Raw genomic sequence first — 25,825 nt, 5'->3', positions numbered from 1 at the left:
ATGATTTAATACTAAACGTTTATGTAACCAGATAAATGGTTGGCTCATATCTACTAGGAGAAGCATGCCGCTATTCGGTCAATTCCTTGGCATTCTACACACCATACGTGGCAGTAGTGTGTGATTTCAGGGTGTCCCCAGCAGCTGGGTGTTACCATGCAGGAGGAGAGAGGTTAGAGATCCATACAATGTAGTGTGATGTGAATGTGTATAGTAGTATCCACAGATGGTAATATGTATGGAGATACATACATGCAATACATTAAGCACTATAATACTTATATATATATTATACACTGACGCTACGTCTATTCCTCAGACAGAACACGAGAACATTTATCTCCAGAGCTCGGCAGAAATTGTGTACGACTCTCAGACATACCAACACCTCCTGGAGCAGAGGCAGCGATTCACCACAGCTCAGGTACCGAAGAGAGATTTCTCTTGTAGCCCCAGATGTTGGAAATGGGGGTACACACTGGGCTCTGTGGGGGGTGCCTTAGATTGCAATAAAATAATACAGTACATTAATATTGTTTCCCAAGAGCTGACACTCCACACCTCCAGGCACACAATGTTACTCATGGACTAGACTCGGATTCCATTTATATAAATAATTCTAAATATGCAGAGAAATAAGTAAAAATAAATGTTTAACAGAATATTTCCACATGGATAAAGTGTCAGTAAATGTTCTCTGTCTTACAGGCCCAGACATTGCTGGAGCTCTACATGGAGTATAATTACTACCCTGTGATTATAGGGAGCAGCGTCGGGGGTCTGGTTCTGTTAGGACTGATAGCTGCTGGTTTATACAAGGTGAGGTGCAAGTCCGTCAGCCGCAGCTGTTTGCTTTTCGTACCTAGCAGGGCAGTAGGAGCAACAGGAGGACCTAGGTAGTGGGATTATCAGGAAGTAACCCCTGTACGTCTATGCTGTAAGAGCTATGGAGGTGCTCACAGAGAATTGGATACGTTTAGTGCAGGTATTTGTTAATATATTAAAAAAAGAAATAAGAGGGGGGGTTAATGTGTATCAGTTAGCCAAGGTAAATCAGCACAAATAAAGTCTGAACTGGTTGAGCTTTATTTGGAAGTTGTCCTCAAGCCTCTTTTTTAGAGGTCATCAGTCGTTACCCTTCGGGTCGCTGAGGTTGTAATAACCAGCCGAGGACACACACATGGGGTGGAATCCTCTTAGTATGTGACGGGGGTCACTATATCTTCCTGCACTATCACTAACGTCCAGCAGGTGGCACCATTGCATTAAAGATAGTACGTGCTTCCCTTGACGTAATCATGAACAGAAGCCAAAGGAGCCGTTTATAGAACCAGGATAAGCTATAACACAGTCATCAAGCGAAGACTCCGTTCTTTTCCCTTTACTGAGGTCTGAACCACTTCCACTGCCAGCTGATCCTTCTCGAATATCCTCTACAAATGGGGTTTACATCCTGGAGGTCAGGTTTTGCCTCATGAGCTGGGTACACAATATAGAAAATAACTGCAGATATCTGTAACGATTTAACCAACGACTGAAAGTCCCGATGAGCAGCCGATCCATGTGTACCCACCTACACAACTTACCTTTAGGATCCCTGCTCCTCATCTCTCATAACCATCTGCTGTAAAGGATCGTGACTCTGTACACACAAGATATCTGCCTACGCTGCTGGTCGTGACTCTGTACACACTACAGATATCTGCCTACGCTGCTGGTCGTGACTCTGTACACACTACAGATATCTGCCTACGCTGCTGGTCGTGACTCTGTACACACTACAGATATCTGCCTACGCTGCTGGTTGTGACTCTGTACACACTACAGATATCCGCCTACGCTGCTGGTCCTGACTCTGTACACACTACAGATATCCGCCTACGCTGCTGGTCCTGACTCTGTACACACTACAGATATCTGCCTACGCTGCTGGTCCTGACTCTGTACACACTACAGATATCTGCCTACGCTGCTGGTCGGGACTCTGTACACACTACAGATATCTGCCTACGCTGCTGGTCCTGACTCTGTACACACTACAGATATCTGCCTACGCTGCTGGTCGGGACTCTGTACACACTACAGATATCTGCCTACGCTGCTGGTCCTGACTCTGTACACACTACAGATATCTGCCTACGCTGCTGGTCCTGACTCTGTACACACTACAGATATCTGCCTATGCTGCTGGTCCTGACTCTGTACACACTACAGATATCCGCCTACGCTGCTGGTCCTGACTCTGTACACACTACAGATATCCGCCTACGCTGCTGGTCGTGACTCTGTACACACTACAGATATCTGCCTACGCTGCTGGTCCTGACTCTGTACACACTACAGATCCGTCGTTCCCTCTGTATGCCCCTCTGCGGTTTCTCAGAATATCACAATCTGTACCTGGGTCCTGCGCCACAGATCTGCGACGTAATTAGATCGTTCATCGGGGCTTCTAGTAGGTGCCAGACGTTGGATTCAACAGAAGGGCCCACAGCGATGACCCGCAAAGGCCTGAAGCCAAGGAGCCACCAGAAGGGAGATCACCCCAACCACTCCACTGTTCCTCCCTTGGTCCAACCCCTATCGGGGTGAGCTGCCATTTGACAGGGTCACTTTTCTGTGGGGCAGGGCCTGGAGAAGGGTCAGCAGAGTTAATAGGAGATGTCTTGTGAAGGCAGAAAACACAGCATCTGTTGTGTCTTATCAGGTAGGTTCCTCGGGTGGTTGTTGTCCGTCCTGTGTGGCAGCAGCTCTGTCGTGTTTTCCTCCTGCAATGTCGGGTCTGTGGTTCAGGGCATTTTTCCTTGGCGGTTAAATACTAAAAAACCAGATTCAGAGTTGAACGTGAGTGTCTGTAATTCTACGTCGTGTTCAGACTAGAAGAAGCGTCCGCCTGACACCAGACGCCCCGCAGACATGTACAAAGACCTTTTATTGTGTTTGTAACAAACACAAATGCCGGGAAGTATCATGTAAACGTGAATAACCTAATACAGACGGAACAACTTCCCAACATGTTGTTTATCTTTGTTACAACTCGCTCAGCAAATCCTAATCTATGCCGAGCCCCTACCAACGTCTCAACAAGCGTCTGTGAATCACAATTAGAAGCAGATCTATTAGTTCGGGGGTTTGTCATTATTATCAACATCAGTTACTTACATCCACCCTGACCACCCGCAAATAAAACCGCTTGCTCAGGCCGCATCTACGTCCTAGTCTGTATCCGTACACAATTGCGCTAACGCGCTTACTGTACATTGCCTATGTTAGAACACCCCTTCCCTCCCCCGTCCACCTCTTCAGGTGCAAGGAGTTGTAAGAGCCCAAACGTCACAGGTCTGATTAGCTGAAATTTCACTTGTTCACTTTGTGAGCACGCGGAGTGTGAGAAAACGCAGATACGCTACGCAAACTAGCGCGCGTCTCACTCGGGATCAAGAGTCCCCAGTGTGTAGATTTGTCGATTACACTACAATAAGCGTAATGTAGAGCTCAGTGTGAGCATGAGTTATATCCCACGAGAGCTGTGCGCACGTCCTCTATGCCCTCACGATGGTGAGCAGAGATCTGGTGCTGGATAATAACAGTCCCTATTGGCGATCTGTATTGTTATTTGAGCAGCCACTTCTTTTAAACAATCTTGGTGTGGACCAAGCGTCTCATCAGATGAACTAGGAACAATTATTAGTCTGAGCTAAACGTCCATCTACAAGGCTGCGTCAGTAACATCAAAAGCTGCGCGAAGAACAGATGGCCCCATGAGGCTCCGAAACAGGTCAGCTCACTGAATAGACTTGTTTAGTTTAGTGTCTGGTAGATGAGCCAGTAACAATTATTGGTCTGAGCTATTAGTCTATGATGTTGCATCAGTAACATATCAGGAAGCTGGACGAGGAGAGCACACAAACGCGTGAGCTTACTAATAAGAATTGCGTAACTCAGACTTGTACCTCATTGTTGGGGACAAAGTGGGCCACGTGCTCTAGTACCTGGAATCTGACTACTGACTCTCTCTCTGCAGATTGGGTTCTTCAAGCGTCAGTATAAAGAGCTGCTGGAGAATCCAGAGGAACAGAGCGCAGGAAATGTGGACACTGCAGAGGAGCCGCAGAAAGACGGAGCCCCGGAGTGATGACAAGAGGAACATTCTTACATACAAAATGTCTCTTTATTATCTATTATTTAGTTAGATGCAAAAATAAGCTTTATCTCCCCATACAAGGGGGAAATGTTATATATAAATATATATATTATCAGGGAATGACAAGCAGGGCTCAGAGCATTGGTCAATGTGAAGTATAAGGGAGCAATAAAGATGGCGGCCAATAAAAGATCCTATACATGTAGATAATTAACAATGCTACAGATTCCTATTCTGGATCCCAAACAATGAGGTCTGTGGTGTTCTCACTGCTATTCCTGTACGGTCCACACATACATCTGTCACTACACTCATCATCCCTGCTACACCCTATCGCCAACACTGCTATACCTGCACTGTACCCCCCTACCACCTCTGCTATTCCTGCACTGTACCCCCCTACCACCTCTGCTATCCCTACGCTTCCGACACTGTGACCCCCCCCCCCCCCCCCCCCACACCATCTTCTGGTTTTCCGGTGTCCAGCGCTGAGGGCTCCGTGCAGCAGATGGCGCTGCATCTCCTATACATTGTATATACTGTATTCCAGTAGGGTCCATGGTGCTGTACGATAATGGACGCCTGTCACCCCCCCCTCACAGTCCGTGTCCAGATCTTCCAGATGGAAGCCTCAGCAACATCGCTTCACATGCGGCTTCTTCTTGGTCTTACTGATGGTCACCACCTCACTAGGCCGCAGCCTGGCCTGGCTCTCTTTCTTCATCCTCAGGACCAGACGTGTCACAGACAGGAACATCTGAGGACAACACACAGGCGTGAGTCGGGAGAGAAAGAGAGAGCGAGCCGGGGAACGGGGGCGAGTCGGGAGAGAAAGAGAGAGCGAGCCGGGGAACGGGGGCGAGTCGGGAGAGAAAGAGAGAGCGAGCCGGGGAACGGGGGCGAGTCGGGAGAGAAAGAGAGAGCGAGCCGGGGAACGGGGGCGAGTCGGGAGAGAAAGAGAGCGCCGGGGAACGGGGGCGAGTCGGGAGAGAAAGAGAGCGCCGGGGAACTGGGGCGAATCGGGAGAGAGAGCGTGCGCAGAGGAACGGGGGCGAGTCGGGAGAGAGAGAGAGCGCCGGGGAACGGGGGCGAGTCAGGAGAGAGAGAGAGCGCCGGGGAACGGGGGCGAGTCGGGAGAGAGAGAGAGCGCCGGGGAACGGGGGCGAGTCGGGAGAGAGAGAGAGCGCCGGGGAACGGGGGCGAGTCGGGAGAGAGAGAGAGCGCCGGGGAACGAGGGCGAGTCGGGAGAGAGAGAGCGCCGGGGAACAAGGGCGAGTCGGGAGAGAGCGCGCAGAGGAACGGTTTCGAGTCTTGCAGGTAGAGAGAGCAGAGGAACGGTTTCAAGTCTTGCAGGTAGAGAGAGCAGAGGAACAGTGTCGAGTCGGCAGGTAGAGAGAGCAGAGGAACGGCGGCGAGTCGGGAGAGAGAGAGAGAGAGAGAGTCGGGGAACGGGGGCGAGTCGAGAGAGAGAGAGCCGGGGAACGGGGAAGAGTCGGGAGAGAGAGAGAGAGCCGGGGAACGGGGGCGAGTCGGGAGAGAGAGAGAGAGAGAGAGCCGGGGAACGGGGGCGAGTCGGGAGAGAGAGAGAGAGAGAGCCGGGGAACGGGGGCGAGTCGGGAGAGAGAGAGAGAGAGAGAGAGAGAGCCGGGGAACGGGGGCGAGTCGGGAGAGAGAGAGAGAGAGAGCCGGGGAACGGGGGCGAGTCGGGAGAGAGAGAGAGTCGGGGAACGGGGGCGAGTCGGGGGAGAGAGAGAGAGAGAGCCGGGGAACGGGGGCGAGTCGGGGGAGAGAGAGAGAGAGAGAGCCGGGGAACGGGGGCGAGTCGGGGGAGAGAGAGAGAGCCGGGGAACGGGGGCGAGTCGGGAGAGAGAGAGAGCCGGGGAACGGGGGCGAGTCGGGAGAGAGAGAGCCGGGGGACGGGGGCGAGTCGGGAGAGAGAGAGCCGGGGAACGGGGGCGAGTCGGGAGAGAGAGAGCCGGGGAACGGGGGCGAGTCGGGAGAGAGAGAGCCGGGGAACGGGGGCGAGTCGGGAGAGAGAGAGCCGGGGAACGGGGGCGAGTCGGGGGAGAGAGAGAGAGAGAGAGAGCGAGAGAGCCGGGGAACGGGGGCGAGTCGGGAGAGAGAGAGAGCCGGGGAACGGGGGCGAGTCGGGGGAGAGAGAGAGAGAGAGAGAGCGAGAGAGCCGGGGAACGGGGGCGAGTCGGGAGAGAGAGAGAGAGCGAGAGCCGTGGAACGGGGGCGAGTCGGGAGAGAGAGCGAGAGCCGGGGAACGGGGACGAGTCGGGAGAGAGAGAGAGCCGGGGAACGGGGGCGAGTCGGGAGAGAGAGAGAGAGCCGGGGAACGGGGGCGAGTCGGGAGAGAGAGAGAGAGCCGTGGAACGGGGGCGAGTCGGGAGAGAGAGAGAGAGCCGGGGAACGGGGGCGAGTCGGGAGAGAGAGAGAGAGAGCCGGGGAACGGGGGCGAGTCGGGAGAGAGAGAGAGAGAGCCGGGGAACGGGGGCGAGTCGGGAGAGAGAGAGAGAGAGCCGGGGAACGGGGGCGAGTCGGGAGAGAGAGAGAGAGAGCCGGGGAACGGGGGCGGGTCGGGAGAGAGAGAGAGAGCCGGGGAACGGGGGCGAGTCGGGGGAGAGAGAGCCGGGGAACGGGGGCGAGTCGGGAGAGAGAGAGAGAGAGAGAGAGAGAGAGAGAGAGAGAGAGAGCCGGGGAACGGGGGCGAGTCGGGAGAGAGAGAGAGAGAGAGCCGGGGAACGGGGGCCGAGTCGGGAGAGAGAGAGAGAGCCGGGTAACGGGGGCGAGTCGGGAGAGAGAGAGAGAGAGAGCCGGGGAACGGGGGCGAGTCGGGAGAGAGCCGGGGAACGGGGGCGAGTCGGGAGAGAGAGAGAGAGAGCCGGGGAACGGGGGCGAGTCGGGAGAGAGAGAGAGAGAGAGAGCCGGGGAACGGGGGCGAGTCGGGAGAGAGAGAGCCGGGGAACGGGGGCGAGTCGGGAGAGAGAGAGCCGGGGAACGGGGGCGAGTCGGGAGAGAGAGAGCCGGGTAACGGGGGCGAGTCGGGAGAGAGAGAGAGAGAGAGACGGGGAACGGGGGCGAGTCGGGAGAGAGCCGGGGAACGGGGGCGAGTCGGGAGAGAGAGAGAGAGAGAGCCGGGGAACGGGGGCGAGTCGGGAGAGAGAGAGAGAGAGAGCCGGGGAACGGGGGCGAGTCGGGAGAGAGAGAGAGAGAGAGCCGGGGAACGGGGGCGAGTCGGGAGAGAGAGAGCCGGGGAACGGGGGCGAGTCGGGAGAGAGAGAGCCGGGGAACGGGGGCGAGTCGGGAGAGAGAGAGCCGGGGAACGGGGGCGAGTCGGGAGAGAGAGAGCCGGGGAACGGGGGCGAGTCGGGAGAGAGAGAGCCGGGGAACGGGGGCGAGTCGGGAGAGAGAGAGCCGGGGAACGGGGGCGAGTCGGGAGAGAGAGAGCCGGGGAACGGGGGCGAGTCGGGAGAGAGAGAGAGAGCCGGGGAACGGGGGCGAGTCGGGAGAGAGAGAGAGAGCCGGGGAACGGGGGCGAGTCGGGAGAGAGAGAGAGAGCCGGGGAACGGGGGCGAGTCGGGAGAGAGAGAGAGAGCCGGGGAACGGGGGCGAGTCGGGAGAGAGAGAGAGAGAGAGCCGGGGAACGGGGGCGAGTCGGGAGAGAGAGAGAGAGAGAGCCGGGGAACGGGGGCGAGTCGGGAGAGAGAGAGAGAGAGAGAGAGAGAGAGAGAGAGAGAGCCGGGGAACGGGGGCGAGTCGGGAGAGAGAGAGAGCCGGGGAACGGGGGCGAGTCGGGAGAGAGAGAGAGAGAGAGAGCCGGGGAACGGGGGCGAGTCGGGAGAGAGAGAGAGAGAGAGCCGGGGAACGGGGGCGAGTCGGGAGAGAGCGAGAGCGCGCAGAGGAACGGGGGCGAGTCGGCAGGTAGAGAGAGCAGAGGAACGGTGTCGAGTCGGCAGGTAGAGAGAGCAGAGGAACGGGGACGAGTCGGGAGAGAGAGAGAGAGCCGGGGAACGGGGGCGAGTCGGGAGAGAGAGAGAGAGAGAGAGCCGGGGAACGGGGGCGAGTCGGGAGAGAGAGAGAGAGCCGGGGAACGGGGGCGAGTCGGGAGAGAGAGAGAGAGCCGGAGAACGGGGGCGAGTCGGGAGAGAGAGAGAGAGAGAGAGAGAGAGCCGGGGAACGGGGGCGAGTCGGGAGAGAGAGAGAGAGAGAGAGAGCCGGGGAACGGGGGCGAGTCGGGAGAGAGAGAGAGAGAGACGGGGAACGAGGGCGAGTCGGGAGAGAGAGAGAGAGAGCCGGGGAACGGGGGCAAGTCGGGAGAGAGAAAGAGAGCCGGAGAACGGGGGCGAGTCGGGAGAGAGAGAGAGCCGGGGAACGAGGGCGAGTCGGGAGAGAGAGAGAGCCGGGGAACGAGGGTGAGTCGGGAGAGGCACACAGACAGATTTTTGGGTTATTAAGGCCACTCTAAGGGAGAAGCGTTTGTGCTCATTTAGGGACTAAGAAGAACATTTTGGGCACAGTTCTATCCCCAGATAAAAATACAGACATTTTATATACAATAATGAGGTCAGGAGAGTCTGGGATAAAATAAACATGAAATATAAAATATTCTTCTAAATACAAAAAATTATACACAGAAATAATGGAGGACTTTCCAGATACAATTATCTTTGGAGGGAGCTTTTTGTACTATGCAGAGCACCTGATCTGGCTGATTACAGAGGACAACATCAAGATGTGACAATATCAATATATAGCAATAGTACATATGTATATAGGAGGAATAATAAGCCTAAAGAGAGAGCGAGTCTTGTTGAAGAGACATGGTATTAGATCTAATAAAGCTATCAAGTATTTGTGTGCTAGATGAAAAAGCAGCCAGCATTTAACTTATGTGCAAAATAATAAACTAATTTGCACCCCTTACATTGTAACATGGTTTGTCCCAAAGAACATTTACTCCTTTTTTGCCTTAATGACTCAGGCCCCATATTTCCAGAAGGATATAAATACATTACAGACTGTACAAGGAATGGTGCATGGTCTACAGCACATAACTTACCCGGAAAGACTAAAAGATCTTAATATGTATAGTTTGGAGCAGAGAAGGGAAAGGGGGGACATGATAGAAACTTTCAGCTATATCAATGGTTATAACAAGGTGCAGGAGGGAAACATTCTACAAAAGGAAGAGTAGTATTAGAACACGACACTGGGGGTAAGAGAAGTATTAGAACACGAGGACATGTACTGACACTGAGGGAAGAGAAGTATTAGAACACGAGGACATGTACTGACACTGAGGGAAGAGAAGTATTAGAACACGAGGACATGTACTGACACTGAGGGAAGAGAAGTATTAGAACACGAGGACATGCACTGACACTGGGGGGGAAGAGAAGTATTAGAACACGAGGACATGTACTGACACTGAGGGAAGAGAAGTATTAGAACACGAGGACATGCACTGACACTGGGGGGGAAGAGAAGTATTAGAACACGAGGACATGCACTGACACTGGGGGGGAAGAGAAGTATTAGAACACGAGGACATGCACTGACACTGGGGGGGAAGAGAAGTATTAGAACACGAGGACATGTACTGACACTGGGGGGGAAGAGAAGTATTAGAACACGAGGACATGCACTGTGACTGGGGGGAAGAGAAGTATTAGAACACGAGGACATGCACTGTGACTGGGGGGAAGAGAAGTATTAGAACACGAGGACATGCACTGTGACTGGGGGGAAGAGAAGTATTAGAACACGAGGACATGTACTGACACTGGGGGGGGGGGGGAAGAGAAGTATTAGAACACGAGGACATGTACTGACACTGGGGGGGGAAGAGAAGTATTAGAACACGAGGACATGTACTGACACTGGGGGGGGAAGAGAAGTATTAGAACACGAGGACATGTACTGACACTGGGGGGGGAAGAGAAGTATTAGAACACGAGGACATGTACTGACACTGGGGGGGGAAGAGAAGTATTAGAACACGAGGACATGTACTGACACTGGGGGTAAGAGAAGTATTAGAACACGAGGACATGTACTGACACTGGGGGTAAGAGAAGTATTAGAACACGAGGACATGTACTGACACTGGGGGGTAAGAGAAGTATTAGAACACGAGGACATGTACTGACACTGGGGGGGAAGAGAAGTAATAGAACACGAGGACATGTACTGACACTGGGGGGGAAGAGAAGTATTAGAACACGAGGACATGTACTGACACTGGGGGGGGAAGAGAAGTATTAGAACACGAGGACATGTACTGACACTGGAGGGAAGAGAAGTATTAGAACACGAGGACATGTACTGACACTGGGGGGGAAGAGAAGTATTAGAACACGAGGACATGTACTGACACTGGGGGGGAAGAGAAGTATTAGAACACGAGGACATGTACTGACACTGGGGGGGAAGAGAAGTATTAGAACACGAGGACATGTACTGACACTGGGGGGGGAAGAGAAGTATTAGAACACGAGGACATGTACTGACACTGGGGGGGAAGAGAAGTATTAGAACACGAGGACATGTACTGACACTGGGGGGAAGAGAAGTATTAGAACACGAGGACATGTACTGACACTGGGGGGAAGAGAAGTATTAGAACACGAGGACATGTACTGACACTTGGGGGAAGAGAAGTATTAGAACACGAGGACATGTACTGACACTGGGGGGAAGAGAAGTATTAGAACACGAGGACATGCACTGACACTGGGGGGAAGAGAAGTATTAGAACACGAGGACATGTACTGACACTGGGGGGAAGAGAAGTATTAGAACACGAGGACATGCACTGACACTGGGGGGAAGAGAAGTATTAGAACACGAGGACATGCACTGACACTGGGGGGAAGAGAAGTATTAGAACACGAGGACATGTACTGACACTGGGGGGAAGAGAAGTATTAGAACACGAGGACATGGACTGACACTGGGGGGAAGAGAAATATTAGAACACGAGGACATGTACTGACACTGGAGGTAAGAGAAGTATTAGAACACGAGGACATGCACTGACACTGGGGGGAAGAGAAGTATTAGAACACGAGGACATGTACTGACACTGGGGGGAAGAGAAGTATTAGAACACGAGGACATGTACTGACACTGGGGGGAAGAGAAGTATTAGAACACGAGGACATGCACTGACACTGGGGGGAAGAGAAGTATTAGAACACGAGGACATGCACTGACATTGGGGGGAAGAGAAGTACTAGAATACGAGGACATGCACTGACACTGGAGGGAAGAGAAGTATTAGAACACGAGGACATGTACTGACACTGGGGGGGAAGAGAAGTATTAGAACACGAGGACATGTACTGACACTAGGGGGAAGAGAAGTATTAGAACACGAGGACATGTACTGACACTGGGGGGGAAGAGAAGTATTAGAACACGAGGACATGTACTGACACTGGGGGGAAGAGAAGTATTAGAACACGAGGACATGTACTGAAACTGGGGGGGAAGAGAAGTATTAGAACACGAGGACATGTACTGACACTGGGGGGAAGAGAAGTATTAGAACACGAGGACATGTACTGACACTGGGGGGAAGAGAAGTATTAGAACACGAGGACATGTACTGACACTGGGGGGAAGAGAAGTATTAGAACACAAGGACATGTACTGACACTGGGGGGAAGAGAAGTACTAGAACACGAGGACATGTACTGACACTGGGGGGAAGAGAAGTATTAGAACACAAGGACATGTACTGACACTGGGGGGAAGAGAAGTACTAGAACACGAGGACATGCACTGACACTGGAGGGAAGAGAAGTATTAGAACACGAGGACATGCACTGACACTGGAAGGAAGAGAAGTATTAGAACACGAGGACATGTACTGACACTGGGGGGGAAGAGAAGTATTAGAACACAAGGACATGTACTGACACTGGGGGGAAGAGAAGTATTAGAACACAAGGACATGTACTGACACTGGGGGGAAGAGAAGTAATAGAACACGAGGACATGTACTGACATTGGGGGGGAAGAGAAGTATTAGAACACGAGGACATGTACTGACACTGGGGGGAAGAGAAGTATTAGAACACGAGGACATGTACTGACACTGGGGGGAAGAGAAGTATTAGAACACGAGGACATGTACTGACACTGGGGGGAAGAGAAGTATTAGAACACGAGGACATGTACTGACACTGGGGGGGAAGAGAAGTATTAGAACACGAGGACATGTACTGACACTGGGGGGAAGAGAAGTAATAGAACACGAGGACATGTACTGACACTGGAGGGAAGAGAAGTATTAGAACACGAGGACATGTACTGACACTGGGGGGAAGAGAAGTATTAGAACACGAGGACATGTACTGACACTGGGGGGAAGAGAAGTATTAGAACACAAGGACATGTACTGACACTGAGGGGAAGTAGGTTCAGAGGAAATGTGAGGAATAACTACTTCACAGAAAGGGTAGTGGATAAGTGGAATAACCTCCCATCAGAGGTGGTAGAGGCTAATACAGTAGAACAATGTAAACATGCTTGGGATAGACATAAGGATATCCTTATAAAGAACTAAGGATCAAATAGGGTTTAAGGTACCATAGGTTAATAAAACAATGGTCAGACTAGATGGGTCAAGCGGTTCTTATCCGCCGTCAAATTCTATGTTTCTACTTATGAACAATACAAGGTGTATTCTCTGAGCAAAACAAGACAGAAGTTAGGTCTAGTTTCTGACACATTATACACTATATACACATTATACAGTACATACATACACACATTATATATATATATATATACACACACATTACACAGTACATACACACACACTATATATATATATATATATATATATATATATATATATATATATATATATATATATATATATATATATATATATATATATATATATATACACACACATACACACACATTATACAGTACATACACACACAGATAAGTATAGATTATACATATATGTCTCTATCCTCTGAACAATCAGCGCTCTCTGCCCCCTCTAGGACTGTGAATGGGTCTAGTGTCCGTCGCCTCCTCACACATCGGACAATGTCCTCCCTGTTGGATTTATTGTCCCGTGGAAAAACATTTGGGTTTTTTTCAGGGCTGTTTAACTATTTTTAGGATCCTAAACTAAACTTTCTGAAGGCTCCATAACTCCGGGACCTGGTGAACAGAGAAGAGTTTTGTGCAGGAACGGAGTTCCCGTTGCCTTACTGTCAGTTATATGGTCATGTGATCATAAGGAATGCGCCAAGCCTGGTAAATGTAACATAGGATTATGTAATATACTTTTATATTATATAATGCTTCAGAAAAAAACCCATCTAAAAACAGGGAAATGTATTAAAAAATAAAATAGAACCCCCAGCGCGTTTGTTCCCGCCCTCAGCGCCCAGTACAGACTGCCGACACTTCCATGGGGAGATCTCTGGTACGGTAGAAATCAATTATAACAGCTAAATAATCACCAAGGTGCGACAGATACATTATACAGCCCCTGTCTGACACCACTGTTTGAGATATATATGGTATATAATCAGCCATCTGCTGCCCTCTACTGGCCACTCGGCACAATCTGGGGCAGCACAGTGGCTCAGTGGTTAGCACTTCTGCCTCACAGCACTGGGGTCATGAGTTCGATTCCCGACCATGGCCTTATCTGTGTGGAGTTTGTATGGGTTTCCTCCGGGTGCTCCGGTTTCCTCCCACACTCCAAAAACATAGTGTGTGTGTGTGTGTGTGTGTGTGTGTGTGTGTGTGTGTGTGTGTTAGGGAATTTAGACTGTAAGCCCCAATGGGGCAAGGACTGATGTGAATGAGTTCTCTGTACAGCGCTGCGGAATTAGTGGCGCTATATAAATAAATGGTAATGATGCTCTAACGCTGGCCGCCTCACCGGCGCCCTTTATAGATGGCTATTTCGTGCTGCCGAACTGTATGAACAAGTTTTGGGGGCGTCAGTCAGTTGTGCCCTCAGCCGGATAATTTGGCCACCACCTCTGAGGCGGAGACCGTTGGCCCCTTTGGTATTTCAGCAGAGTACCCCTGTCGGACCACAGTGGGTTGTTTCACCATGTATAGCTCAGGCACATTCTTAGTGCCCAGTTACCAGACGCATTTCAAACCGGCTGTATCTTCCCTGGAGCAGTAGGTGCGTCTCACCCGCTACAAAGGCTTCGTCTCGCTGTATCGCGCTATAAGCAGGATGGGAGGTGACGGTCGCTGGTGAGCAAGACCCAGGTATTACCATATGTAAACCGTGTTTATTATAATACAATGTACTTATATAGTCTGTGATTGGACACGTTCTTATGAAGATGGTACAGAGCACTCCAAACGCAGATAACTTCTGAGGGGTACAGACATTGGGGTGACTGTGCTATAATATCGATTACATGATTACTGCTCTGGCTGCTTTTCTATATGTAGGAGACCCCCTTCAACATTATAGAACCAGCGCCTTATAAAATACACACTGACAGTATTATATACGTACATATATGTATATGTGCATATACACACACACACACACACACACACAATATATACACACAGTATAACATACACACACAGTAAAACACACACACAGTATAACATACACAGTATATACACACAGTATATACACACACACACACACAGTATAACACACACACAGTATAACACAGTATAACATACACACAGTATAACATACACAGTATATACACACACAGTATAACACACACACAGTATATACACACACACAGTATATACACACACACACAGTATATACACACACACAGTATAACACACACACAGTATAACACACACACACAGTATAACAGTATAACACACACACAGTATAACACACACACACACACACAGTATATACACACACACAGTATATACACACACACACACACAGTATATACACACACACACACACAGTATATACACACACACACAGTATAACACAGTATAACACACACACAGTATAACACACACAGTATATACACACACAGTATATACACACACACAGTATAACAGTATAATACACACACAGTATAACACACACAGTATAACACACACAGTATATATACACACACACACAGTATATACACACACACACAGTATATACACACACACACAGTATATACACACACACAGTATAACACAGTATAACACACACACAGTATAACACACACACAAATACAGCGGCTACGATCAGGAACGTTCCTCTCACCTCCTCTACGTTGCGATTCTCCTTTGCACTCGTCTCGTACAGTCTGACTCCCATCTGATCACTGAACCTTTTAGCATCAGCAGCTTCCACACGTTTTCGAGAAGGGTCATCGTCTTTATTACCCACTGTAATGGAGGAGGTAAGGGGGTGTCAGGTGCTCAGGTAGAGAGAACAATCATCTAATCAGCTGCACCAGAAGCTCATAGTTCAGGAATGTAATGTAGGCTCAGCACTGTGGTACCAGGTCAGAGGCCGAAGCAACGCGCCGGAGGCAGATAAGCATCATGTTGGAGGGAGCGAGGTAAGGACCATAGCACCGCATTGGGGGAAGCGAGGCCAGGACTGGGGGAAGCGAGGCATCACGTCGGAGGCAGCGAGGCATCGCGTCGGGGGGAGCGAGGCATCGCGTCGGGGGGAGCGAGGCATCGCGTCGGAGGCAGCGAGGCATCGCGTCGGGGGGAGCGAGGCATCGCGTCGGGGGGAGCGAGGCATCGCGTCGGGGGGAGCGAGGCATCGCGTCGGGGGGGAGCGAGGCATCGCGTCGGGGGGAGCGAGGCATCGCGTCGGGGGGACCATGCCAGAGAAGGTGAGGCCAGAGGGGACAGGGTTAGGATTGTTGCATCACAGCACTGTGACCAAGGGATTGATGCTGACCAGGGGATAGGATTTCAGATTGAGTGAGGCAGGGACTGATGTTAGCAATTCAATATTCCTTCTACAGAGCTGCGTAATATTACCACTGCATAAATTAATAATAATATATTAAGTGCTAATAATATTGTAATTATAGAAAATGTTACTGATTCCAGTTGTCTGGACATTCACCAATGTCTGTGTATGGACAAGTCACTGACTGCCCAGTCCATGCAGTGCCCCTCACCCGGTGTTCCCAGCCCAGAAATGCCCGCCATCCTCTGCCCGTGCCCAGCAGTGCCCACCCCAAGCCGCGGTCAGTGAAATCCTTACCGAGCACAGTGCACACACTGTCACAGTTCTGGGTGATCTCATGCAGCCATCGCTTCACATTTACAAAGGATTCTGGGTTGGTGACATCATAAACCACAATCACGCCATGTGTGTTCCGGTAATACCTGCGAGGGGGTAACAGAGGATCAGCACACATTACTCTCTGTGTATTCCTCCCCCATCATCTGTCCCCTCCCCCCTAGCTCTTATACTACTCATTACCCCCACCCCAGTTCTTATACTACTACTTACTACCCCCAGATTACTAGCTTCCATCCCCCCCAGCTCTTATACTACTACTCACTAACCCCCCCCCATTATTAGCTTCTGCACCATTCCACCCTTCATCTACTTTAATTCTTATCCAAAGATTCCTCAATTTCTCCTGTTTGTTGCTCACGTTGATGTTATAGTCCGGAACCGCTCCTGACCCGCAGTGTCCCAGATCTGGAGTTTCACTCGTTCTCCATCCAGAACCAGAGTTCGAATCTTAAAGTCAACTCCAATTGTGGTTATGTAACTACCTGTAAGATGGAGGTAGGTCAGGAACATTATACAGAAGGAAACCAAGGAGACAGAATACGTAATGTAATGAGGGGGGGGGGGGCACTAAACAGAGAGAATAGCAAGAAGGGCGAGGGGGCATTTACATACTCACCAGAGAACGAATTGTCTGAAAATCTCAGTAACAAACTGCTTTTCCCCACACCTAGGATGGAAAACAACCAAGTGAGATGGCTTCAATAATACTATTCAATGAGTGCGAGTCCAAGACCAAGTAGAGGGAATATAGGGCGAGTGTGAGCAAGACAGAAGGATACAGGGTGAGCGTGACAGGGCGAGAGACAGAAGGATACAGGGTGAGCGAGACAGGGCGAGAGACAGAAGGATATAGGGTGAGCAAGACAGAGACAGAAGGATACAGGGTGAGCGAGACAGGGCGAGAGACAGAAGGATACAGGGCGAGCGAGACAGGGTGAGAGACAGAAGGATACAGGGCGAGCGAGACAGAGACAGAAGGATACAGGTTGAGCGAGACAGCGCGAGAGAGACAGAAGGATACAGGGCAAGCGCGAGAGAGACAGAAGGATACAGGGTGAGCGAGACAGGGCGAGAGACAGAAGGATACAGGGCGAGCAAGACAGAGACAGAAGGATACAGGGTGAGCGAGACAGCGCGAGAGAGACAGAAGGATACAGGGCGAGCGCGAGCGAGACAGAAGGATACAGGGCGAGCGGGACAGCGCGAGAGAGACAGAAGGATACAGGGCGAGCGAGACAGCGCAAGAGAGACAGAAGGATACAGGGTGAGCGAGACAAAGAAAGAAGGATACAGGACGAGCGAGACAGAGACAGAAGGATACAGGACGAGCGAGACAGAGACAGAAGGATACAGGGTGAGCGAGACAGCGCGAGAGACAGAAGGATACAGGGTGAGCGAGACAGGGCGAGAGACAGAAGGATACAGGGTGAGAGAGACAGAAGGATACAGGGCGAGCGGGACAGCGCGAGAGAGACAGAAGGATACAGGGTGAGCGAGACAGAGAAAGAAGAATACAGGGTGAGCGGGACAGAGACAGAAGGATACAGGGCGAGCGAGATATAATAATGTTGGCTCAGTGTGTTATTAGCACACGATGACACAATCGCGGTACAGATAACGCAGTACGAGATGAGATACAGAGATTTGCACAGTGTATATCACCTGCTTAGAGAGAGCTTTGTACTAGAATTGCTCTCACTAAACTTACCCGAATCTCCAATAAGTAGAAGTTTGAATAAATGGTCATAATCCTTGGAAGCCATGATACAGAGCGACCACCAAAGTATTAAGTCACTTTCTCTTGAGCTTCTGATGTTTGGTGACAGCAATCTCTATAACTCCTAGCGTTCCCTGGGCTCTCACCCTCTCTCCCCCATCCTACAGTGTCACTCACTGTCTCTTCCCCGCATCCCCGCTGGGATCTGTCTCTCGTTCACCTAGGGATGTCACCCCACTCTACTGCCCCTACACAACTGTCAACCTCTCTCACTCACTCTAGGGCTGTCACTCACCCTCTCTTCCCCCCTAGGACTGTCTCTCTCTCTCTCCGTAGGGTTGTCACTCTCCCTCCGTAGGGCTGACACTCTCCCTCTCTTCCCCCCTATGACTGTCACTCTCCCTCTCTTCCCCCCTAGGACTGTCTCTCTCTCTCTCTCCGTAGGGTTGTCACTCTCCCTCTCTCCCCCTGTATGGCTGTTACTCTCTCCCCGTAGGGTTGTCACTCTCCCTCTCTTCCCCCCTAGGACTGTCACTCTCTCTCCGTAGGGTTGTCACACTCCCTCTCTCCCTCCGTATGGCTGTTACTCTCTCTCCGTAGGGTTGTCACTCTCCCTCTCTTCCCCCCTAGGACTGTCTCTCTCTCTCCGTAGGGTTGTCACTCTCCCTCTCTCCCCCTGTATGGCTGTCACTCTCTCTCCCTTTCTCTGTGTTGTTTTCCCGTCCTGTTGTAGAGGAAGGAAATCCCAGAGTTTCCTGTACAGAGAGAGAGAAAAACACACATACATAGGTTTTATCCAGCTGTTTATATCAGAACATGCACCGTCAGCTATCAAGAATAGGATTGGTGTGTACACGGAGGGTCAGTGTATAATTGGAGGGGATTGGTGTGTACACGGAGGGTCAGTGTATAATTGGAGGGGATTGGCGTGTACACGGAGGGTCAGTGTATAATTGGAGAGGATTGGTATGTACACAGTGGGTCAGTGTATAATTGGAGAGGATTGGTGTGTACTCGGAGGGTCAGTGTATAATTGGAGAGGATTGGTGTGTACTCGGAGGGTCAGTGTATAATTGGAGGGGATTGGTGTGTACTCGGAGGGTCAGTGTATAATTGGAGGGGATTGGTGTGTACACGGAGGGTCAGTGTATAATTGGAGGGGATTGGTGTGTACTCGGAGGGTCAGTGTATAATTGGAGGGGATTGGTGTGTACACGGAGGGTCAGTGTATAATTGGAGAGGATTGGTGTGTACACGGAGGGTCAGTGTATAATTGGAGAGGACTGGTGTGTACACGGAGGGTCAGTGTATAATTGGAGGGGATTGGTGTGTACACGGAGGGTCAGTGTATAATTGGAGGGGATTGGTGTGTACACGGAGGGTCAGTGTATAATTTGAGGGGATTGGTGTGTACACGGAGGGTCAGTGTATAATTGGAGGGGATTGGTGTGTACACGGAGGGTCAGTGTATAATTGGAGGGGATTGGTGTGTACACGGAGGGTCAGTGTATAATTGGAGAGGATTGGTGTGTACACGGAGGGTCAGTGTATAATTGGAGGGGATTGGTATGTACACAGTGGGTCAGTGTATAATTGGAGGGGATTGGTATGTACACAGTGGGTCAGTGTATAATTGGAGGGGATTGGTGTGTACACGGAGGGTCAGTGTATAATTGGAGGGGACTGGCGTGTACACGGAGGGTCAGTGTATAATTGGAGGGGATTGGTATGTACACAGTGGGTCAGTGTATAATTGGAGGGGATTGGTGTGTACACGGAGGGTCAGTGTATAATTGGAGGGGATTGGTGTGTACACGGAGGGTCAGTGTATAATTGGAGGGGATTGGTGTGTACACGGAGGGTCAGTGTATAATTGGAGGGGATTGGTGTGTACACGGAGGGTCAGTGTATAATTGGAGGGGATTGGTGTGTACACGGAGGGTCAGTGTATAATTGGAGGGGATTGGTATGTACACAGTGGGTCAGTGTATAATTGGAGGGGATTGGTGTGTACACGGAGGGTCAGTGTATAATTGGAGGGGATTGGTGTGTACACGGAGGGTCAGTGTATAATTGGAGAGGATTGGTGTGTACACGGAGGGTCAGTGTATAATTGGAGAGGATTGGTGTGTACACGGAGGGTCAGTGTATAATTGGAGAGGATTGGTGTGTACTCGGAGGGTCAGGGTATAATTGGAGAGGATTGGTGTGTACACGGAGGGTCAGTGTATAATTGGAGGGGATTGGTGTGTACACGGAGGGTCAGTGTATAATTGGAGAGGATTGGTGTGTACACAGTGGGTCAGTGTATAATTGGAGGGGATTGGTGTGTACACAGTGGGTCAGTGTATAATTGGAGGGGATTGGTGTGTACACGGAGGGTCAGTGTATAATTGGAGGGGATTGGTGTGTACACGGAGGGTCAGTGTATAATTGGAGAGGATTGGTGTGTACTCGGAGGGTCAGTGTATAATTGGAGTGGATTGGTGTGTACACGGAGGGTCAGTGTATAATTGGAGGGGATTGGTGTGTACACAGTGGGTCAGTGTATAATTGGAGGGGATTGGTGTGTACACGGAGGGTCAGTGTATAATTGGAGGGGATTGGTGTGTACACGGCGGGTCAGTGTATAATTGGAGGGGATTGGTGTGTACACGGAGGGTCAGTGTATAATTGGAGGGGATTGGTGTGTACACGGAGGGTCAGTGTATAATTGGAGGGGATTGGTGTGTACACAGTGGGTCAGTGTATAATTGGAGGGGATTGGTGTGTACACGGAGGGTCAGTGTATAATTGGAGGGGATTGGTGTGTACACGGAGGGTCAGTGTATAATTGGAGGGAATTGGTGTGTACACGGAGGGTCAGTGTATAATTGGAGGGAATTGGTGTGTACACGGAGGGTCAGTGTATAATTGGAGGGGATTGCTGTGTACATGGAAGTTCCTTGTACATTATAATAACCCCATGCTATGTACTGTAGGACGTTATAAATCCCAGTACTCCAGGTAGACCCATTATCTAATAAATTGATAAGCGTTGCTGGAGGAAAGGTCCCGCTATCGCCCTGTACATCAGCCACCTCCCTCACCAAACAAACTGAGTGTCTTATTTACACCAAGTAACCCAAACCCCCATCACCAGCTCAACCACCTACTATGCCCCTTCTCCTCCCAGTTCACCAATGACCTTCTGTCTGCTAAGTGTAAGGATCAGTCTCCGGGCTCATCGGACCTTCTTGTGACACCATTGACCACCCATCTGTTTCACTCTACCAGTCTTCATGGCTCTGTTCTCTCCTGGTTCCCCATCTCCCTCTCCACGTACTACGTCTCTACCGCCAGCTCCTGCTCCGCCCCTCGTCTACCCATTGGGCTCCATCCTCTGCTCTTCTTGTTGTCCACTCTTAGAGAAGTCCCTCGGTCTCCAGCACGACCTCTACACTGATGACACCCAAATATACTGTACTCTCCTCTCTCATGTGTCCAGCTGTCTCTCTGTCATCTCCTTATGGGTGTCTCAATGTTACTTAGCGCTCATCATCTTCATCATCGTGGACAACACAATCTCCTCTGCTGTTCAGGTGTCCTTCCCGCACGTCACCCTTCCTGCACCCTCTCCTTCGCACGCACTTATCACTTCCCACCCAGACTACTGCCACCTCCTCCAGTCGGGCCTACCTCTCTCCTCACCAAACCATTCTCAACATTGCGGCAAAATGGATGTCCTCTCGCTCTGCTCCACTCCTGCCTCTGCCAATCCCTAGGCCGGCTCTGATCCCTCCAGACTCTAATTCAAACTCCTCGTCTACAAAGTGTTCAGCCTCCATTGACCACCCTGTGGGTTCTGTGCATCAAGCAGTTTTGACACTTAAAAGATGCGGAGACAGTAGTTTCTGCATCTTTTAAGTGTAGTTACTACGGATTAACTGACGAACGGAGGGGATTTCACAGCATCGCAGTCCTCATAGATTACTATGTTATGCAACGCATGAACCTTTAATAAGCTTCACATTGTACCGACAGATAGCGCCATCCTGAGATAGCGCTATCTATCATTTCCTATGGGATTCAGCTGAAGCCTCTTCAGCTTCGCAGAACCCGTTCCTGTGGCAGTGCCGTGCGCCTCCTATCACCGGCAGGAAAATACTTCGCTGCAGAGGGGTCACCTCGCCGGGGCTCCCAGAGTGGCCCCCGCACGGTGCATCTCAACGGTACATAAATATATATCACTGCGATACTAAGTTGTACCGCGATAAATTGATACATAGACCCCTAAATCTCTGACCTCGTCTCACTTCACAGCCCCCCCCCACGTTCTGCCAATGACTCCACACGAATAACCAAATCTGTCTCCCAGACCTCTCCTGTGACACCTCCACCTGTGGAACAGTCTCCGAGGTCAGTCAGACTCTACATCACCCTTTAGTTGTACATGGTCCTCACAAGCCCACCAGTGTCCCCCTAATCCTGCCCTCGCTGGCCCAATGTCAGGCGGTGTCTCCACCCTATGTCTCAGCCTGTGATACCGAATAAACCATAATACACAATGTTTATGTTACCGTCCACAGACACCTGAGGTGTTAGTCTGTCAGATATAGGATCAGATTGTCTGGGGGGGGCAGGAGTAAATCAGGGACTGAGGAATAAGTGGGGAGGGGGGGGGGGGGACACCAATCTGACTGTCTAACACTGTCTCTCTGCAGTCTCTCTCCCTGACCCCGGCTGTCTCTGCCATCACTCTCTGACCCCAGCTGTCTCTCTCTCTCCCTGCAGTCTCTCTCTCTGACCCCAGCTGTCTCTCTCTCTCCCTGCAGTCTCTCTCTCTGACCCCAGCTGTCTCTCTCTCTCCCTGCAGTCTCTCTCTCTGACCCCGGCTGTCTCTGCCATCACTCTGACCCCAGCTGTCTCTCTCTCTCCCTGCAGTCTCTCTCTCTGACCCCGGCTGTCTCTGCCATCACTCTGACCCCAGCTGTCTCTCTCTCTCCCTGCAGTCTCTCTCTCTGACCCCAGCTGTCTCTCTCTCTCCCTGCAGTCTCTCTCTCTGACCCCAGCTGTCTCTCTCTCTCCCTGCAGTCTCTCTCTCTGACCCCAGCTGTCTCTCTTTCTCTCTCCCTGCAGTCTCTCTCTCCCTGCAGTCTCTCTTTCTCTCTCCCTGCAGTCTCTCTCTCTGACCCCGGCTGACTCTCTCTCTGACCCCGGCTGTCTCTCTCCCTCGCTGCAGTCTCTCTCTCTCTCTCTCTGACCCCAGCTGTCTCTCTCCCTCGCTGCAGTCTCTCTCTCTCTCTCTGACCCCAGCTGTCTCTCTCTCTCTGACCCCAGCTGTCTCTCTCCCTCGCTGCAGTCTCTCTCTCTCTCTCTCTCTCTCTCTCTCTGACCCCAGCTGTCTCTCTCCCTCGCTGCAGTCTCTCTCTCTCTCTCTCTCTCTCTCTCTCTGACCCCAGCTGTCTCTCTTTCTCTCCCCCCGGCTGTCTCTCAGTACAGTTACTCACAGCTCCGGGCTGTCTCCTGCGGTCTCTGCTCCTCCTCTTCCTCTCAGTGGCCTCTTATCTCCTCCCCAGCAGGAGGCTGCAGTCACATCCTGCTCCGGGTGTCTCTCACCCGTCTCCTCCCCCCTCCGGGTGTCTCACCCGTCTCCTCCCCCCTCCGGGTGTGTCTCTCCCCCCTCCCCCCTCCGGGTGTCTCTCTCTCCCCCCTCCCCCCTCCGGGTGTCCCTCAGCCCCCTCCCCCCTCCGGGTGTCCCTCACCCGCCCCCTGGTTAGATATCGGGTTCAGCACCCACACTGCGGGCTGTGCACCTTCTTCTTGTGTCCCCGGATATTTTCGGGTCCAGTCATCCACTGTAGTGAGGACAGCTGAGATAGATGGTCCTCTGGGGCCCCTCATGGTGACATCTGGGGCCAGGCTCAGCCCAGGTTCTTCCTCATTATCTGGAGGGTGTTGTAGGGATCACAATATATATATATATATATATATATATTCACTTCAACCTCCTGCTGCAGACTGAACACCCCACTGGGGCCCCAGGACAAAGCCCTCTTTATATTAACTCTGTGTCCAGTGTGGTCCCAGCACTTGTGGGATTAGTAGGGATCTGGAGAAACCGTTACAGATACCTCCTGACACCTCCGGTACCTCTCCTGACGTACCTGACACCTCCGGTACCTCTCCTGACGTACCTGACACCTCCGGTACCCACGGTACCTCTCCTGACACCTCCGGTACCCACGGTACCTCTCCTGACACCTCCGGTACCTCTCCTGACACCTCCGGTACCTCTCCTGACACCTCCGGTACCCACGGTACCTCTCCTGACACCTCCAGTACCTCTCCTGACACCTCCGGTACCCACGGTACCTCTCCTGACACCTCCGGTACCTCTCCTGACACCTCCGGTACCCACGGTACCTCTCCTGACACCTCCGGTACCTCTCCTGACACCTCCGGTACCTCTCCTGACACCTCCGGTACCTCTCATGACACCTCCGGTACCCACGGTACCTCTCCTGGTACCTCTCCTGACACCTCTGGCCTTGTGTGTCCACCTCTCTGCCGTATCCTCAAACACTTCCCAAAGCTACAACACGTCCAAATCTCTGGCCCCAGAGTCCGCCCTCCAGAACCTCTCGCTGTCCTCTCCCAGGCCCATCCTCAGATGCTCCTCCAGTCTTCACAGTTTTAGGGGAGCCCTAATAACCCTCCTCTTCATCAAAGTCTACCGGTCTCCCACCTGATTCCTCTCTCGTGGATCTCCCACACCTCATTCTATGGCACCTCCACATTAGATTGTAAGCTCTCCGGTGCTGGCCCTTTTCTCTTGCTGTCTTCTTGTCTCTTCCCATCTACTACAGAGGTGCATCCTCATGTTTGCTTCTTGTATGGTCCATATTATGCTGTTAGTATTTCTGTTATGTATAACTTGTAGTTCGCACTGTACAGCTTTGCGAAATATTGTGCGTTATACGAATAAACCGTAACAGGTGAAATACACAAATGGCTTCTAATAAATTTGGGACAATGGAGAATTTTTTCTAACAGTAGGAAAATAGGGACAACTATCTGTAATCCCTCTTATAATAGACGCAGTCCTGGCAGGTGAATGTAAGTGTTACGCGGTATATAATAGTATCACTCTCCGCGCCGCGTTTATTTGTATCTCACAGGAAGATTTTTCTTTTCTTCCATCAAACACTGAAAGGATTGTTACATTGTTACATGTGAAGCTCCTGAGCCCGGAGAGATGAGAGATAAACACCAAAGTCTTCTTTCCTGGTCATGAGCAGGAACAATAGAATCGGAGAGAAAGAATTAGGTTAATAGGTCAAAGTCATTATCTACCCGAGAAACGATGAATTAGAGGGAGACGCAGAGCGGTGGATACAGAACTTCTAGTAAATGTTCAGCAGAATCTTCACTGAATGATGCATCAAATCTGATTTATTTATAAATCTCAATAATTAGACCGTTCCTCTATTTTCAGCTTTATACCCCCTGACACTATTACCGCAGGTTCTACTCCTAGGTTGTATTTTAAAGGTTCAATACATTATGTGCAGGTGGTGGAACTGAGAGAGGCAGAATGGGAATCCTGGTCTTCTGGCAACGAGTCCTTTATACAGGACAGGATAGACCCCCCTGTGCCGCCCTGTCCGCTGCTGGGGACGGGTTGGACTTACTTTGCCACCATTCCCTTTCTTTAACCGAATTGCGC

At 51.1% G+C, this 25,825-nt stretch overlaps 2 protein-coding genes across 6 annotated transcripts in view; one reads left to right on the top strand and one right to left on the bottom strand.

Annotated features, from left to right (window-relative positions):
- Positions 1 to 4,590, top strand: part of LOC142097135 (integrin alpha-M-like) — a 70,621-nt gene extending 66,031 nt beyond the window's left edge. For 4 of the 5 annotated variants that reach the window (XM_075178740.1, XM_075178743.1, XM_075178741.1 and 1 more), the window contains 3 exons: positions 320 to 424; positions 709 to 819; positions 4,025 to 4,590. In XM_075178740.1, the coding sequence (XP_075034841.1) occupies positions 320 to 424; positions 709 to 819; positions 4,025 to 4,135 (327 nt within the window). In that variant the 3' untranslated portion in view covers positions 4,136 to 4,590. The remainder of the gene's footprint in view (positions 1 to 319; positions 425 to 708; positions 820 to 4,024) is intronic. The other variant, XM_075178742.1, reaches the window with a different exon arrangement.
- Positions 4,591 to 4,598: 8 nt separating this feature from the next.
- Positions 4,599 to 23,714, bottom strand: LOC142097143 (ras-related protein Rab-35-like). Its single transcript, XM_075178758.1, has 7 exons — positions 23,607 to 23,714; positions 18,109 to 18,872; positions 17,017 to 17,067; positions 16,759 to 16,882; positions 16,359 to 16,483; positions 15,393 to 15,517; positions 4,599 to 4,901 (listed from the first exon to the last, which is right to left on the bottom strand). The coding sequence occupies exons 2-7, from the start codon at positions 18,161 to 18,163 to the stop codon at positions 4,776 to 4,778; spliced, it is 606 nt and encodes a 201-aa protein (XP_075034859.1). The 5' UTR covers positions 18,164 to 18,872; positions 23,607 to 23,714; the 3' UTR covers positions 4,599 to 4,775.
- Between the last annotated feature and the right edge of the window lie 2,111 nt (positions 23,715 to 25,825).

Source organism: Mixophyes fleayi, chromosome 7 (genome assembly GCF_038048845.1).
Source record: "Mixophyes fleayi isolate aMixFle1 chromosome 7, aMixFle1.hap1, whole genome shotgun sequence".
Taxonomy (NCBI): domain Eukaryota; kingdom Metazoa; phylum Chordata; class Amphibia; order Anura; family Limnodynastidae; genus Mixophyes; species Mixophyes fleayi.
This window is presented reverse-complemented; position numbering and strand designations above follow the sequence as displayed.